This window comes from Doryrhamphus excisus, chromosome 11 (assembly GCF_030265055.1).
Source record: "Doryrhamphus excisus isolate RoL2022-K1 chromosome 11, RoL_Dexc_1.0, whole genome shotgun sequence".
Classification (NCBI taxonomy): domain Eukaryota; kingdom Metazoa; phylum Chordata; class Actinopteri; order Syngnathiformes; family Syngnathidae; genus Doryrhamphus; species Doryrhamphus excisus.
Window position 1 is genome coordinate 11,441,959 of NC_080476.1, and position 16,736 is coordinate 11,458,694.

A 16,736-nucleotide genomic window follows, 5' to 3' on the forward strand; every position below is an offset into this window, starting at 1 on the left:
GTCCCACTTGACAGTTTGTTTATGTTCCCTCTCTGGGCTTTAGTTTCCATTTTTGATGCTCTTATTTTGTATTTGACTTCCTGTTTTGCCTTGTCTGCCTTGGTTGTGCTTATTACCCACACCTGTCCCTAATTTGTCTGTCTATTTAGTTCAGGTGTGTGCTTCTCCCCAATGTGGGGGTCATTATCATTTGTCCGTCTGTCTTCCTGAGTTGCTTTATCCTGCTGTTGCAATTATTGTGAGAAATAAATATTGTTTACCTGCGTTTTCTTCTCATATGACTTTGGCTTGATTCAAGTAACATTAAAACTTTTGTCAAATTTTCCAAAAATGTTTATTATTCATTAATTCATTCATTTTCTACCGCTTATCCTCACAAGGGTCGCAAGGGGTGCTGGAGCCTATCCCAGCTGTCTTCGGGCGAAAGGCGGTGTACACCCTGGATTGGTTGCCAGCCCGTTGTTGATTATGACTTACAAAAAAATTTTTGTTTTAATATTTCAACTCTCTACAACAAAAAATACATTATTTTTCCTCATATTATTCTCATAAAAGTGTGACTTTTTAGTTGCATTACAACAATTTTCTTTTCATATGTTGACTTGCATTTTTGTTCATTCATTCATTTTCAACCGCTTATCCTTACGAGAGTCAAAATGGGTGCTGGAGCCTATCCCAGCTGTCTTCGGGCGAGTGGCGGTGTACACCCTGGACTGGTTGCCAGCCCGTTGTTTATTATGACTTACAAAAAAATGTTTTATTTAATATTTCAACTCTCTACAACAAAAAAGACATTTTTTATCATATTATTCTCATAAAAGTGACTTTTTTTTCATATGTGTACTTAAATTTTTGTTATTTTCTTAAATTATATAATTAGAATGTGCCACGGGCCATTCAAAAACAGCTGCATGCCGGAAATGAACATTCTGAATGGTCATTCAAGTGTAAAAAGAAGTCAACCACTGTCCACATTAGGATATAAGAACAATAAAACCACGTAACATATGTATTAGTGATAAAATGTTATCACTAATTTATTTATTTCACTTTTGACAGTTTTGATGGAGATACAAAAAAAAGTGAACCACTGTCCATCGTAAGACGTACAAACAATGAAAGAATTTTGTGTAACTTTAGTGATGTCAGTAAATAATAGTTTTGATAACAACAAGCTTGTTTATGTAGGATCTTATGACACTTTTGCTCCCTTTCATCCTGTCATTTCTAAAATTAATTCCTCCCCATACCTCCAAATATTTCACGCCAATCGCTCCTTTCATTTCTCTTCCACATACAGGATGCGAGCAATATATGTGTGTGTGTGTGTGTGGTTGCCAGGCAGTTACCACGGAAACATGCTGCATTATTAATGGCCCGCGCTCTCCTTCACCCCCACCGAGCGGCACCCATAGCGTCTCACCGGGGCCCGCTCAGCTTTCTCACTTGGTCGCTAATGTGTTGCCGCTAATCAGCTGGTTGTCAACACGTTAGTTGAAATGGTGTGAATTGCTCCATAGGTGAAAAACATCATGGAGCTCTGATTACAAATAATCCCAGGAATGTCTTTCGGAAAGGATGCCATGTAGTTTCACAGAAGACGAACCCCCGGAGGCCGCGATGGCGTCCTTGGAGCGGTCGTCGGGTCAGACAGCACACCTAATTGAAATAATAAGTCAGTGTCCAATGAATACCCTAACATGAAGCAACATTTGGGTTACCTTATTATGTAAGAAAATTAAGTACAAAGATTGAATTATTATTAGTAATTTATCAGAAATTAATATTCATTAAAAGTATGATGCAGCACACAAAAAACACAAGTAAATATCAAGTAAAATTTGAATTAAAAATTAATAAAAATCAATAAAAATAAATATGAATAAATAAATAAAAATACAAAAAATGTATAACAATTAGACATGATTAAAAATATTTTTGATGACTTAATATTTTTGATGATGAATGACTCTTCATTACATGTAAGAAAATTAAGTATAAAGAGTGAATAATTATTAGTAATTTATCAGAAATTAATATTCATTAAAAGTATGATGCAGCACACAATAAACATAATAAATACATATCAAGTAAAATATGAATTAAAAATGAATACAAATAAATACAAATAAATACAAATAAATACAAATAAATACAAATAAATAAATGAAAATCCAAAAAATATATAACAATTAGACATGATTAAAAATATTTTTCAAATAAAATAAAACTCTTGCACTGGGTCTCATTACATGAATGACTCTTCATTACATGTAAGAAAATTAAGTATAAAGAGTGAATAATTATTAGTAATTTATCAGAAATTAATATTCATTAAAAGTATGATGCAGCACACAATAAACATAATAAATAATATAACATAATAAGTAAAATATGAATTAAAAATCAATAAAAATAAATACAAAAATTAAGATAAAATAAAAAAATAAAATTATATAACAATTAGACATGATTAAAAATATTTTTCAAATAAAAAAACTCTTGCACTGGGTCTCATTACATGAATTGCTGTTTGCAGGGGACAAATAACAATCCATTTAAGGATTCATTCCAACTTAATAACTATTGTATAATCAGATATAATCAGATATAAACAGCATTGAAGGAAATGCCTAAAATTAGTCATGTTTTTACTCCCCCTGTGTAACAGTATAGTCCCCATTCAAAGAGCAATCAGTGATAATTACTTAGGTGCACTTCAGTGCTCCCCAACCAAGCAGCCGCACAGTCGGGCTCCCAGCGAGCATCACTCACCTGTTGTGGCCCCCTCGGGCGACACCTCCCCTCTTGATCCCCCATCATGCAGCTGTCATGTCAGCCTTTTTTTTTTTGTTGCACCACCTACACTTGCAGGAGCTGCTCGTCAATGCCCTCTATTGTGATGGTGTCGGCCCTCCGTAACCCCCCCCCCACTCCCCCCTCCACGTCCCCCACTCATGACTCTGTCCTGAGTTTAAGCAGGCCAGAGTGCAACCATTATAAAACAATCCCATCTAAATTGTCTTTGAAGTATCGTACTAATCCCGTTCTTTGCATCATGTAGTCCGTTTGCTCCATGTGTATGAAAAAACAACAAGAGAGCGCGTATGAAAAAATAAATATGAAGCTGGACTGGCCTCAGGGCCCCTGGTGGACGTCAGAAGGAAGAAAAAAAAAAAACAATAACAAAGATGCAGAAAGAGGGAACAGCCGAGCCTCCGCTTTGAGCCACAAACGCCGGGGCAAGTGAGCGGAAGATGAGTGAGGAAGTTTATATGCGTTCTCTCCCCCTCAACCTGGGGGACAGGCTGAATAAATAATACAATAGATATTCCTGTGATGAGGTCTCGGCGCGCCAGTCATAATTATTTCATCGTTGCTGTAATGAGAGCACCGACGCATGGCCACGCGTCTGGCAACCAGGTGAGGTGAGCCTCCCCTCGTCGATCCAAGATCCAAGAGGTTGACCTCTTAGCCCTCTGGAAACGTCCAGGTGAACGTTAACAGCAAATGAGAAATTGACGTCCCCATAAAATTAGACTCAAATAAACTGAGGATGTTCAGTAACTGGTTGTTCCGTCATTGCTACCCTCGATTTCATGCAACCCCTCAACCCGAACCCAAATACCAAATCATCAACCATGACAAAATTACTCCAGAACCATCAACTACTACATCAACATTCATTCATTCATTCATTTTCTACCGCTTTTCCTCAAGTGGGTCGCAGGGGTGCTGGAGCCTATCCCAGCTGTCTTCGGGCGAGAGGCGGGGTACACCCTGGACTGGTCGCCAGCCAATCACAGGGTACATATAGACAAATAACCATTCACACTCACATTCATACCTATGGACAATTTGGAGTCGCTAATTAACCTAGCATGTTTTTGGAATGTGGGAGGAAACCGGAGTACCCGGAGAAAACCCACGCATGCACGGTGAGAACATGCAAACTCCACACAGAGATGGACGAGGGTGGAATTGAACCCTGGTGTCCTAGCTGTGAGGTCTGCGCGCTAACCACTCGACCGCCGTGCCGCCCTTACTACATCAACAACTCTACAAATTTCAACTGTGATAGTAACTACGACTACACATGGTACATGGTCCTTCAGTTATACAGTTCGACATGATCACTGGAGCACGGAAGATCAAACCTGCAACCCTAAGGTTGGGAGTCCACTCCAGTTTCAAATAACATAAGGTTTTCCCATAATGCATTACATCTGAGCAAATTCATTAATTGGGGTGCTGCGATGATGTCAGCCTCCCTGTGGAGAATGTTTTCCCCGCACCTAATTCCAACCCATATTGGTAATTTTATGTATATTTATTAGGTATACCTCTTGAGTGTTAAGTTGCTGTGTGATGAATTTACTCTTTATAAGATGACGCCGTGAGTTAGACTGTTACATTGAGTACTGACCTCCTGCAATTTCCAATGGGTTAACATGCTCATTGTGAGTTTTTCCTTCCATAACTCATAATTGATTGTCAAAAAAGGGATTCATCAACAATAACGCATTACTTCCTTAGCAATGCATTAATTGGGGTGCTGCAATGATGTCAGCCTCCCTCTGGAGAATGTTTTCCCCCCACCTATTTCCAACCGATATTGGTATTTTTTGTACATTTATTAGGTATACCTCTTGAGTGTTAAGTTGCTGTGTGATGAATTTACTCTTTATAAGATGACGCCGTGAGTTAGACTGTTATATTGAGTACTGCCTTCCTGCAATTTCCAATGGGTTAACATGCTCATTGTGAGTTTTTCCTTCCATAACTCATAATTAACAAATAAAGAGATTCATTAACAATAAAGCATTACTTCCTTAGCAATGCATTAATTGGGGTGCTGCAATGATGTCAGCCTCCCTCTGGAGAATGTTTTCCCCCCACCTACTTCGAACCCATATTGGTAAATTTTTGTATATTTATTAGGTATACCTCTTGAGTGTTAAGTAGCTGTGTGATGAATTTACTCTTTATAAGATGACGCCGTGAGTTAGACTGTTATATTGAGTACTGAGCACCTGCAATTTCCAATGGGTTAACATGCTCATTGTGAGTTTTTCCTTCCATAACTCATAATTGACTGTCAAATAAAGAGATTCATTAACAATGAAGCATTACTTCATTAGCAATAACAACTATGACACCAACCACATTTAAATCAAATACAAAATAACAAATATAGTTAGCAATTACACTCAATATGAAACATTTGTCTACAGTATATGCTTGGACACATGGTCACATACATGAATTCTGAGTCCCACTCGGGCTCTCGTCCCCTTGGGATCGTCCTCTCAAAGCCTGTGAGGGGGGGACGACGACCCCCCTCTCCCAACACACACACACACACAAGGACCATGTCTATATTCTGTCGCTCACGCATACGTCGTGAGGTCTGCCGAGCGAGCACCTTCCGCCCTCTAATCCTGTTAGTGCGAGACTGGGGAGTCGGTAGGTATGAGGGAGGGGGTCCTCGGGATTGAGGGGTGACAGGGGACACAAAGACCCCCCCTCCCCCCCCTCCTCATCCCCCTTGGCCCGCACCAGCTGGAGCTCTGTGTACTGTATGTGTAACCTCAACACACACACAGACATATATTCATTCTTTCAATGGTTACAACTACTACTTAAACTACTGAATGAGTAACTATGACACTGCTAGTACTAGAACTGCATCAATAACTACAAAACTATTTATTTAATTTCACATTAATAGTATAACTACTACCGATATATGATGACAGAAATGACAACTAATCCCATATTAACAAAGATAAATACTACTATATTAACAACTACAATAATAACTACTGCTACACCTGTGCCTTGTAGTACTATACCAATACAACTGACATGGCTATGACCAATACTACCACATCAAAAAGTACTTCATTCATTTTCTACTGCTCATGAGGGTCGCGGGGGTGCTGGAGCCTATCCCAGCTGTCTTCAGGCGAGAGGCGGGGTACACCCTGGACTGGTCGCCAGCCAATCACAGAGCACATATAGACAAACAACCATTCACACTCACATTCATACCTATGGACAACTTGGAGTCGCCAATTAACCTAGCATGTTTTTGGAATGTGGGAGTACCCGGAGAAAACCCACGCATGCACGGGGAGAACATGCAAAAATGGCAGAGGGTGGAATTGAACCCTCCTCGCTGTGAGGTCTGCGCGCTAACCACTAGACCACCGTGCCACCCATCAAAAAGTACTTCAAGTACATAAATACATGCATAGTGATACTATCAGTAATGATATTCTTCAGCATGGGGATTTTAGTCGTTTTAGCCTCAATCACTGCTGCTCCATGGCCGATTTCTCTCGTGATAATTTAGTGTCGGCGGTTGAAAATAGCGTGGAGCGGTCTTGTGAGTATCGTGATCATGGTTGCTACCTCTCCGTCTCTGGTGCAAACATCAGAGGCAGTAGGATTTATTTGAATGAAAGAACATACATAACGTTTGCTTGTTTACTTGTTGTGCCTTTGTTTGACAGCTCTCTATTCTTGTAGTACAGAGCACAACACAGCAGAGGATTTTGTTTGTATGCAAATGAGCAATGGCGGTCCTCTCCAGAGGGCTTGCTGATGCTGTTGTTTGATGCCTGGTCCTCTCCCTGGATTGGAACGTGCCACATGTCGAGGAATATCAAGCTCCGGGGAGCGTAAAAAAGCGAGGTCAAAGTTCATTTATATTAATGTGTTACTGCAGTCGAAGAGCTTAGTCAAGTCCCGTCAGGTGAAAGAGTTGGTTAGTTTGATGCATGGGTAATGGTGACCACGCTTTGACAGACACGCCGGCATGTCACACGACGGCGAGTTAACAGGCCGGCGGTTATAAAGCTTTTACACAGCAATCTTGGCCAACATTGGCTTTATGTGCAAGTGCTGCAGGGCTCTGGTGCATAATACATGAGCACTCAGTTAATCTATTGATCCAAAATGTGTCTTCCTTCTTTCCAAGTCTCATTTACTGTCAAGCCGTGCTCGCTGGCGTTTTGTCATCTCTCTGCTTCTCCGTCATCTCTCGGTGCTCGATCGCCTCAACTGAACTCTTGGTCTTCAGAAGACCAGACATGAGGAGTGTTCTATCAGAAAACCTATGACAACTACTAAGTCATGAAATCATTCATTCATTTTCTACCACTTATCATCACGAGGGTCACAGAGGTGCTGGAGCCTATCCCAGCTGTCTTCAGGCGAGAGGCGGGGTACACCCTGGAATGGTCGCGAGCCAGCCAATCACAGGGCACATATAGACAAACAACCATTCACACTCACATTCATACCTATGGACAATTTGGAGTCGCTAATTAACCTAGCATGTTTTTGGAATGTGGGAGGAAACCGGAGTACCCGGAGAAAACCCACACATGCACGGGGAGAACATGCAAACTCCACACAGAGATATGGCCGAGGGTGGAATTGAACTCCGGTCTCCTAGCTGTGAGGCCTGCGCGCTAACCACTTTTTTTTAAACACACCAATTTTTTTACTACAGCTCCAAGTCCATATAGTATGGTCCAGATTCGGATCGCAGTTCACCAATTAGTGATCCCTAAACTCTAACAAAAACATTTGCATCAGTAACTACAATAACGATACATTACTAGACGTCACAAATGGCACTACAGTTCTAAAGTACTTAATCCGCAACAGCATTTGAGGCGAATAGAGCTGTTGTCGGAGAGCATTAGCTTGACTGAGGATTGTTGAACAAGCCTGTTACAGCACGGGGACACTGAATTAGCCTTTCATATTTCATGAGTCGGGAATGAGGAAAAAGCTCACCGAAGACTCCGGTGCAAGATCTTTTGGGGGGAGTGAACGACAACACTGACGTATTTGTGGCCATGTTGAGCTCTGACATAACATAACCCGATGTCATACCGTAGGGTTGATGCATGAACTCCATACCATTGACACTTCTTCCCCACAATTTAGGTCAAAACAGTTGTCAAGTTGAGCTGGCGGATGACGCTGATGTTGTCATCACTTATAGACAAGTCAAGCAGAAGGACATGGTCTCTGTTTCCAGTCAGAGTGCACCAAAGGCGGGGGGGAAAACAAAACTCTCTTCCAGGTAACGTGCACAAGATCTCCTCCTGAGAGCAGCAAGAAGCTCTTCTCCTCCAGCCTGGTGTCTTTAATTTGTACTGGCAGACAATGAAATATTTACAAGGACCCCCTACAGGCAATTACATTAAAAGTGTGTGGTTTAGACACCGCCTACCCTTTGGTGAGCCCCCTACGCCCCCCACCCCCCTCGGTGAGAAGCGAAGGCCGATTTTGGTGAACTGTCGCAAAGTTTACAACGTCACATTTTACCCGGTATTAATAATTCAAAAGGGGGAATGAGTGTGTACGCAACTAAAGAACTAATGCTAGCATACGGCTTTCACTTCCACTTGCTCAATATGGCAGAACAAATATTATGGCGTATGGCGGACATGATTTTGGTAGCTAACTTCGCCGGACATCGTGTGAGGTTTTGAGTACATCCGATGTCCAGTAGCTGCTACAATGTTTAATGTCTGTTTGTGGTGCCTTAAAAAACACACACCAACCTTTAGGAGCTATACTATATCAACATGTACAAAAATACTCTCCATCCTCACATTACAATTATTCGGTTATTCATTCATTTTTCATTCATTTTCTACCGCTTTTTCCTCACGAGGGTCGCAGGGGGTGCTGAAGTCTATCCCAGCTGTCTTGGGGCGAGAGGCGGGGCACATATAGACAAACAACCATTCACACTCACATTCATACCTTTGGAGTCACCAATTAACCTAGCATGGTTTTTTTTTTTGGAATGTGGGAGGAAACCGGAGTACCCGGAGAAAACCCGGGGAGAACATGCAAACTCCACACAGAGAACCCTGGAGGTCTTGGCGCTAACCACTCGACCACTGTGCCGACCAGTTATTCTTTGTTATATAAAAATATTATTCCATATGACACATTTTCTTTATCATATATTGATCTACATCGGATCATCTGTAACTCATTCCATCCGAGCCATTTTTCAAAAGACAACTCCTTCAGTACCGACCATTTTAGATACAGAATAATGGCTATAATAAACACGGAACGTAACTTAGTGCACGCTACACTCACTTCCTACTTCCTGTCATGTTTTTTCCATCCACAAGCTCTTTGCCGAGCGCCTCTTAAATGCCACCGTGTGGCCATTTTTATGGTTTAAAATTAATCTGAAGTGAAATCTATTACTGTGTAGTTGCATCATCACCTTTTTTTTGCCACTCCCGCAAAAAATGTAAAAGATGCTGGGATCGGACACATAAACATGCATAACTACATCATTTAATCATTTATTTGTGCGTGTGTGGGGGTATTGGTGCATTTCACACAGCAACATGGAATTCCTGACAATTACAGTAAACAAAAAAAAATTTTAACCCCAGTTTTTGTGAACTGTTGAGGTTATTACTTCAAAAAATAATAAAAAAATAAATAAATAAAATAATGCGCGTAACAACCTAGTCAGTTTGTTCTCTACTTTATCATTTATGGAATCAAGTTCCCATACAAAGCACCCTTACGTAATATAGCAACAGCTGAATAACCCACCATGGGGCCAAATGAAGTCCTTGTGGAGTAGAGGTTTGTAAGTAATGTGTCTAAAGGTTTAATTAAAGTTGCTTTGCATTTACCATGAACCCTATGGTTTGTAATGTACTTCCCAAGTAAGTCCTACCCCCCCCCCAGCTGGACTCTTACCCGTGCGGTGTCGCCTTCCCACAAGAGCGTCCTGCCTCACCTGGTTGCTTGCCTGTCGGTGTCCCAGAGGAGGTGGCTGATGATGTATATTTGATGAGCCGGTCGCGGGGACCCTCTAGAGGGGGGGCAGCCACGCACACAGGGACAATGCAGGCCTCGCTCAGATTACCTGCAGCACACACGGACACTGCATGGCTTGATGCTCTTTTCGCGGGTGAGTCATGGATGCGCCCTTTTTTTTTCTCCAGGCCCGGTTACACGCAAACAGCTTTTCTTCTGCAAGATGAAAGGAATTAATGACAGAATTATAGAATGAAAAATTAATTCATGTCATAAGTAGAATTGACTTATTGTATTGAATCGTTTCTCATCACTTTGTTTTCTTATGGTCACTTTCACAATAAGAGCGTTTAAAGTAAAATTATGCAATTTAATGAAGTTTAATGACATAATGAGTGTGATTTTAAAGCACGGTCTTTAGTACCACAGTACTAATTGTTAATTTTCCCTCAATTGTGAATAAATCATGAGAGGTTAGAGATGTTCACTCAGCAGGTATGGTTTATATTATTCATTCATTTTCTACCGCTTTTCCTCACGAGGGTCGCGGAGGGTGCTGGAGCCTATCCCAGCTGTCTTTGGGCAAGAGGTGTTGTACACCCCGGACTGGTCGCCAGCCAATCACAGGGCACATATAGACAAACAACCATTCACACTCACATTCATACCTATGGACAATTTGGAGTCGCTAATTAACCTAGCAATTAACCCACGCATGCAAACTCCACACAGAGATGGCTGAGGGTGGAATTGAACCCTGGTCTCCTAGCTGTGAGGTCTGCGCGCTAACCACTCGACCGCCGTGCAGCCCTTTATTTTATTTATTAATAAAAAAAAATAAATGCACCCTGTATAGGGTTTGCCTTTATCACCATGTGTGTGATTTTTTTTGGCAAAAATTGTTCCCCCATGATGCCACAAAGTAAATGAAGCATGATTAATACATGTATTAATTGCTATGAAATTGAATGCGGTTCAGGACTGGAGGAAATTCCTGCACGTCTGCTGACATCAATTAATAATCCAGAGCAGAATAAATAACTGGCAGCCTGTGTGTGTGTGTGTGTGTGTGTGTGTGTGTGTGTATGTGTGTGTGTGTGTGTGTGTGTGTGTAGAAATGGTGTGTCACATTGTTTATTCATTCTGGGATCTCCTGAGTCTCGCCACATCATGTTGCTGATTGATTCATAGACTGTAAGGTTTATTGTCCCTGTCTCTCCTGTCACACTTTTCTCCACTCATCCACCGCTTTTAAACCACTTTTGGTCATTCGGGTAACTGGTGAGCTGGAGCCTTTAACCCAGCTGTTTTTGGGCAGAGGGGCATACCCTGGACTGGTCACTTGTCAATCACAGAGCACATACTGTATAAGAATATAAGAACCACCTAGATGTAGAGACTTCAATTAACCCAACATGTTTTGGGGATGCGGGTACCCAAAGTACACCCATGCAAGGATACAAACATCAGATTCCATGCTGGGCCTCTAGACTGAGGCAGATGTGCAGATCACCATCACCATGTCAGTTATGTTGTAATATAAATAAGTTGTACCCATTTAATATCTTTAGTAAAGAAAAATTGCCCCCATTTTTTTTATATTTTGCTACTACCTTTAAGTATTTTTAAAAAATCAGCTTTTAGTCATGTGCTCTTAAGCATCCCTATGGCAAACAAGGATTTAAATTAGCAGCTAAATTATTCAAATCCTCTGAGAGAGCATATAGTCAATTGTTTCCGTGTAATATTTACATTTATCTATTTGTGATATGGACTATTAATTATTTAAAAGGTAAACCGCCACTATATTGTCTGGGTTTTAGAATAATTTGACACACTTTAAAAAAAAAAACGTATTTCAGTGAAGGTTTAGTAATAATAGTCCAGTCGTAGGTGTTTAATATTGGTATTATGTTGTAGTATTTTATCATTGCTGCTGCTGATTGGACCAGCCGGCGAGTGGACTTCCTTGTTGCAGGCACGCGAATGGGCGTGGCTTCACTCGGGCTCTGCGATTGCAATTGGCTGACTCAATTTCATGGAAGGCTAGTGGCTCCGCCTCCAGGGGGCGCGGCCTGCTTCCCAGTTGGTCCAAATAAAGGCACTGAGAAAAGGCTAGCAGAGTCTTATCATAACAAGTGTCTGACAGGCGAGGACAGCAGACAGGATTCCAGCGCCTAAAGGACCCCCAAATCGGAGTTCTTTTTTTCGGTTTCGTCTAGGAAACTTGTTTATTTTATATACAAATATAGAATATATAATAATTTTAACAACTAAAGTGTTACTTTAGTTTTTTTTTCCTACAAAGAAAACTCAACCAAGACGGAGACGAACGAGGACGACGGACGCAGACCCTCCCTCACCTCCGCAATCATGATGTCGATGAACAGCAAGCAGCCCTTCAGCATGCATCCCATCCTGCATGAGCCCAAATACACCCCCCTGCACTCCAGCTCGGAGGCTATCCGTAGGGCCTGTCTGCCCACACCATCGGTAAGTCCAAATCATTCACTTCTAGAAAAGGAGAGACAAGTTGGGCAGTCATGATTAAACTTTAAACCAGTAAAAACTGAAAAATGACAAATGAAATCATGTAAAAAAAAATACATTAAAAATAGGGTTTTTTCTGTTGGATAAAAAACTAAAAATTCTTCTAGAAAGAAGTGGCAAACTCACTTCATTGCAGACACAAATTATAGTAATGATTTTATTTCATTTGAACATGCATCAGATGACAATTGAATGCATCCCATAATCAGTTCACAGTTCCACATGTCCAAAAGGAGTAGGAAGAAGCAAAGCTTATTAAATCCTACCCCTCCATCTGGTACTTTTACAACCAGTAACTGTTACATTTGTTCACTTCATGTTTTCCTAATATAGTTTATATAATAAAGTAATAAAGTTTTTTTATTTTATTTATTTATTATTATTGTTTTTTTTTATTTTTATAATTATTCAAAACGGTGGTCGTTGTAAATATTAATTTTGGATGATTGTCATCCATATGCACATTTTTATTATCCATCCAAATACACACTGAGTGTATAATAAATGAGTTTATTTTAATTAATACATCGATGAAATCACATTCAAAGAATAGGAATGGTGGTAAGCATGTCTTTATATAGTAAAATGAAGAAAAATAATTAACTGTATTTTAATATACCATATTTTAGGAATTGGTGCACATTTATAGAATCTCTGACTCATAAAATGAATTTTGATCATGTTGCAGAAAAGTTGAGGAACATGTTAGTTGGCTGTAAAGTGCATTTTAAAAACTCATTAGAAAGTGAAATTTGCATTAAAGTGTAAATGACGCCATATTGCTGTCAAAATGGGCATAATTGCATCACAAGTCAATCTTACCGTGTTCCTGCACAGCTCCAAGGGAACATCTTCGCCGGCTTCGACGAGACTCTGCTCCAGAGAGCCGAGGCCTTAGCCGCCGTGGACATCGTGGCCCAGAAGAGCCACCCCTTCAAGCCGGACGCCACATACCACACCATGACCACCATGACCAGCATGACGTGCACGCCCACCTCCTCCTCCGCTCACCTGCACCATCCGTCGGTTCTCACCTCGCACCACCACCCTGCCCACCACCAGCCGTCCCAGGGCTTGGAGGGCGATCTGCTGGAGCACCTCACCCCGGGGATCTCCCTCGGAGGCATGCCCGGCTCGGACGTGTGCTCCACGGCGTCTCACACCGCAGCCCACGCGGCCCACATGAGCGCCATCAACCACATGCAGCACCACCATCACCACCACGCTCAGTCCATGAACATGCACCCGCACGGCCTCGCCTCTCACGGCGCACTCGGGGGCGGAGGAGGCGGCGGCGGAGCCGGTGGGGACGCGGAGCCGGACCCCCGGGAGCTGGAGTCGTTCGCGGAGCGCTTCAAGCAGAGGCGCATCAAGCTCGGCGTCACGCAGGCGGACGTGGGCGCGGCGCTAGCCAACCTAAAGATCCCCGGCGTGGGCTGCCTGAGCCAGAGCACCATCTGCAGATTCGAGTCCCTGACGCTGTCGCATAACAACATGGTGGCGCTCAAGCCCATCCTGGAGGCCTGGCTTGAGGAGGCCGAGCGAGCCCAGAGAGAGAAGATGGCCAAGCCGGAGATCTTCAACGGCGGGGACAAGAAGAGGAAACGCACCTCTATCGCCGCCCCGGAGAAGCGCTCCTTGGAAGCCTACTTCGCCGTGCAGCCTCGGCCTTCTTCGGAGAAGATCGCCGCTATCGCCGAGAAGCTGGACCTTAAAAAGAACGTGGTCCGGGTCTGGTTCTGCAACCAGAGGCAGAAACAGAAACGCATGAAGTTCTCAGCTACGCACTAAAACATTTTTTATTACAAAGAGACAAATCATGAACTGGCTGCTAACTTTTAAAAAGGTGCATGTTTGTGCCTCTGGAGGTGCTGCACTTCTTATCTTAACAAGCCATTTAATTACCTGTTTCCTTATTTATTTGACTATTTCACCTTCCAAGCTATAGGAGATTAAATGTCTTGTTAAGATGACTCGGTGTTTTGCACAAAAAAAGGAGCCTGGCAGCCTTTTTAAAAACATTTGATGGGCAAAAAGTGGACACGGAGGACACTTTTGGACTTCAAAGTTGGATTCATTCAACAAGAAAAAGAGTTGGAAGCAAACCGTGAAGGCACCATTGCTCGGACTTCTTCATTCCTAAGGCAATTATTGTACAAATAAATGAGAATAATAACAATGGGTATGGAGGAATATCATTCTCCTTTTAGTTAGGAAATATCTTTTTTATATTTATCATTGTACATACGTGTGAATAGGTTGCACCGATACTGTGTCATTTGTTTTTTTTTTGTTTATTTATTTTTTTTGCTTGTCGTTTTTCATTTTTAGAGTACGGGAGGGATGGGGATGAACCGTTGAAAAATAAAAAAAAATAACAATAAACCACATGCATGGTTTGAAAAGAAACGAGGGTGGGTGAGTTTAGGAAATTCCTAGTGCAAGTAAATGCATCGCAATAAGAAGAAGCTGAAACACACAAAGGCACTAATTCTTATTACACACACACATTCACACAGCAGTGTTGTAGCTGTGTGTCTACCTCATTACGACACGAGTGTTTCATGGTGATTTAAAGACACACACCTTCACTAAAGTACCAAGAACCGATTTTGGGCTTTTTGTTGTTGTTTTTTTATTTTATTTTATTTATTTTTTGGTTGCACTGGTTTTTGATGGTGAATTTAATATAGAAGACTCACTGACGTGTAAAGCTGTTGTATGTTCACCACAAAATGATGCTTTGACAATCAATTATTTATTTGATTTATTTATGATTGCTATAAATCAAACCAATTTGTTTGCATATAATTATTTATTTTCACATTCATGGACTGCACTTTGTAGATAAACTGAAGGGGAGTAATATTTGGCTTTATTTATTTACACACACACACACATACACACACACAATATTATTTTCCCCCTCATGCTTGTATTTATTTATTTTTTTTACATTTTTTGTTGTCATCTATTTCATTTGTGAAAGTGTGTTTTCAATGTGTCTGTGTACATGACAGAAGCTGAAATAAACCGTGCACGTTTTACTTCATCCTCTGCCTTTTTTGGGGTGGGAGGTAAGTGGGTTGGGGGCACAAGGGATTTTAAAAGTTGTTGGGGGGGAGAAAAAACTGTATGGTCTAAGACTGAACCGAGCATCTGCTGCTGTGAAACGAGAGAAGACAAAAAGACTGCAGGGAAAATCTGCTTTAAAGCACTAATGAATTGCATTTGACACTTGACTGATTTTTATATTGATCAACACTGAAGACGTCAGGATTATGTACAGGAATGTCCACACAGGCCTTCTGACTAATGGTTAAAAATCCCTAAAAACTAATAAAAACATCATAATAGGATGATAGAAGTCTTTATTAAATTATATCTAAATGAATAACTAAGAATTTGACATAAATAAAAAAAAATAAAAGTCAATATATTGGCATATTTCATGAAAGAACAGGGGTCTGTATTATTACATTTTCCCTAGAAAAGGCCTGACTTGTTACAATGGAAAGGGGGGAGAGTGTTCTTAATTTTTATTAAAAGAGGGTTAAAAAAATAACCAATAAACTTATATAATGGAAAAAATAATGTACACAATACAACACAAGAACACCAAACTGCATTTTTACTATTTAAATTAAAAAAAAATGTCCACAGGCTGTGGTGAAATGACAATTACTCAAATTAAAATTTCTACTCCAAATTGATATATTTCTGTCTAAAATGAAGTGTTTTCCCCACCCTTTCCAATTTCAAGCTTTTATCATAAAGAGTGAAAAAAGAACACTATAATTTAAATAATAAATTTGTCAAACTGAACAAATGTAAAAAAAAGTTAAAAAAATAAAAACAAAATATTTTTAAAATATTTTTAATAATAAAAAAATAAAATATAAAGATAGCCTTGCAAGCAACTCTGCCTGTTCAATTTCTCTCCTCTTTTAAGTAATATATTCTATAGATATGGACTCCGAATAAAGTATGTACGTATCTTAAGGAACAGAAATTGTTTTCATTCAATTAATAAAAAAAAACAAAGCTTACTTACAGAATAAAATAAATGTTGTTCTTTTATTTACAATACAGGAAATGTAATCAAATATGAATGTCATTACATTTATTTTGGATGTATGTGAGAAAGTGTATAGATATATTTGAGTCTCCAGACTCATTACTAATGAATAAAACACATCAGTTGTGATGATTCCATATTGATTTTTTTTTTTTTTTGCACGTCTTTGTAAAGACGGCGCTCTAATCTGTCACAACATTGAAAGCCTGCACAGTGTGTGTCAGAACTCACTGGATTTTGCTGCTGGGACATGCAAAAAAAAAAAAAAAACTTTCATAACATG

The 16,736-nt window shown here is 40.5% G+C and overlaps 1 protein-coding gene across 1 annotated transcript; it reads left to right on the forward strand.

Annotated features, from left to right (window-relative positions):
* Window positions 1-11,974: 11,974 nt before the first annotated feature.
* Window positions 11,975-15,427, forward strand: pou4f4 (POU class 4 homeobox 4). The gene is made up of 2 exons (XM_058087248.1): window positions 11,975-12,318; window positions 13,213-15,427. The coding sequence occupies exons 1-2, from the start codon at window positions 12,199-12,201 to the stop codon at window positions 14,164-14,166; spliced, it is 1,074 nt and encodes a 357-aa protein (XP_057943231.1). The 5' UTR covers window positions 11,975-12,198; the 3' UTR covers window positions 14,167-15,427.
* Window positions 15,428-16,736: the final 1,309 nt, after the last annotated feature.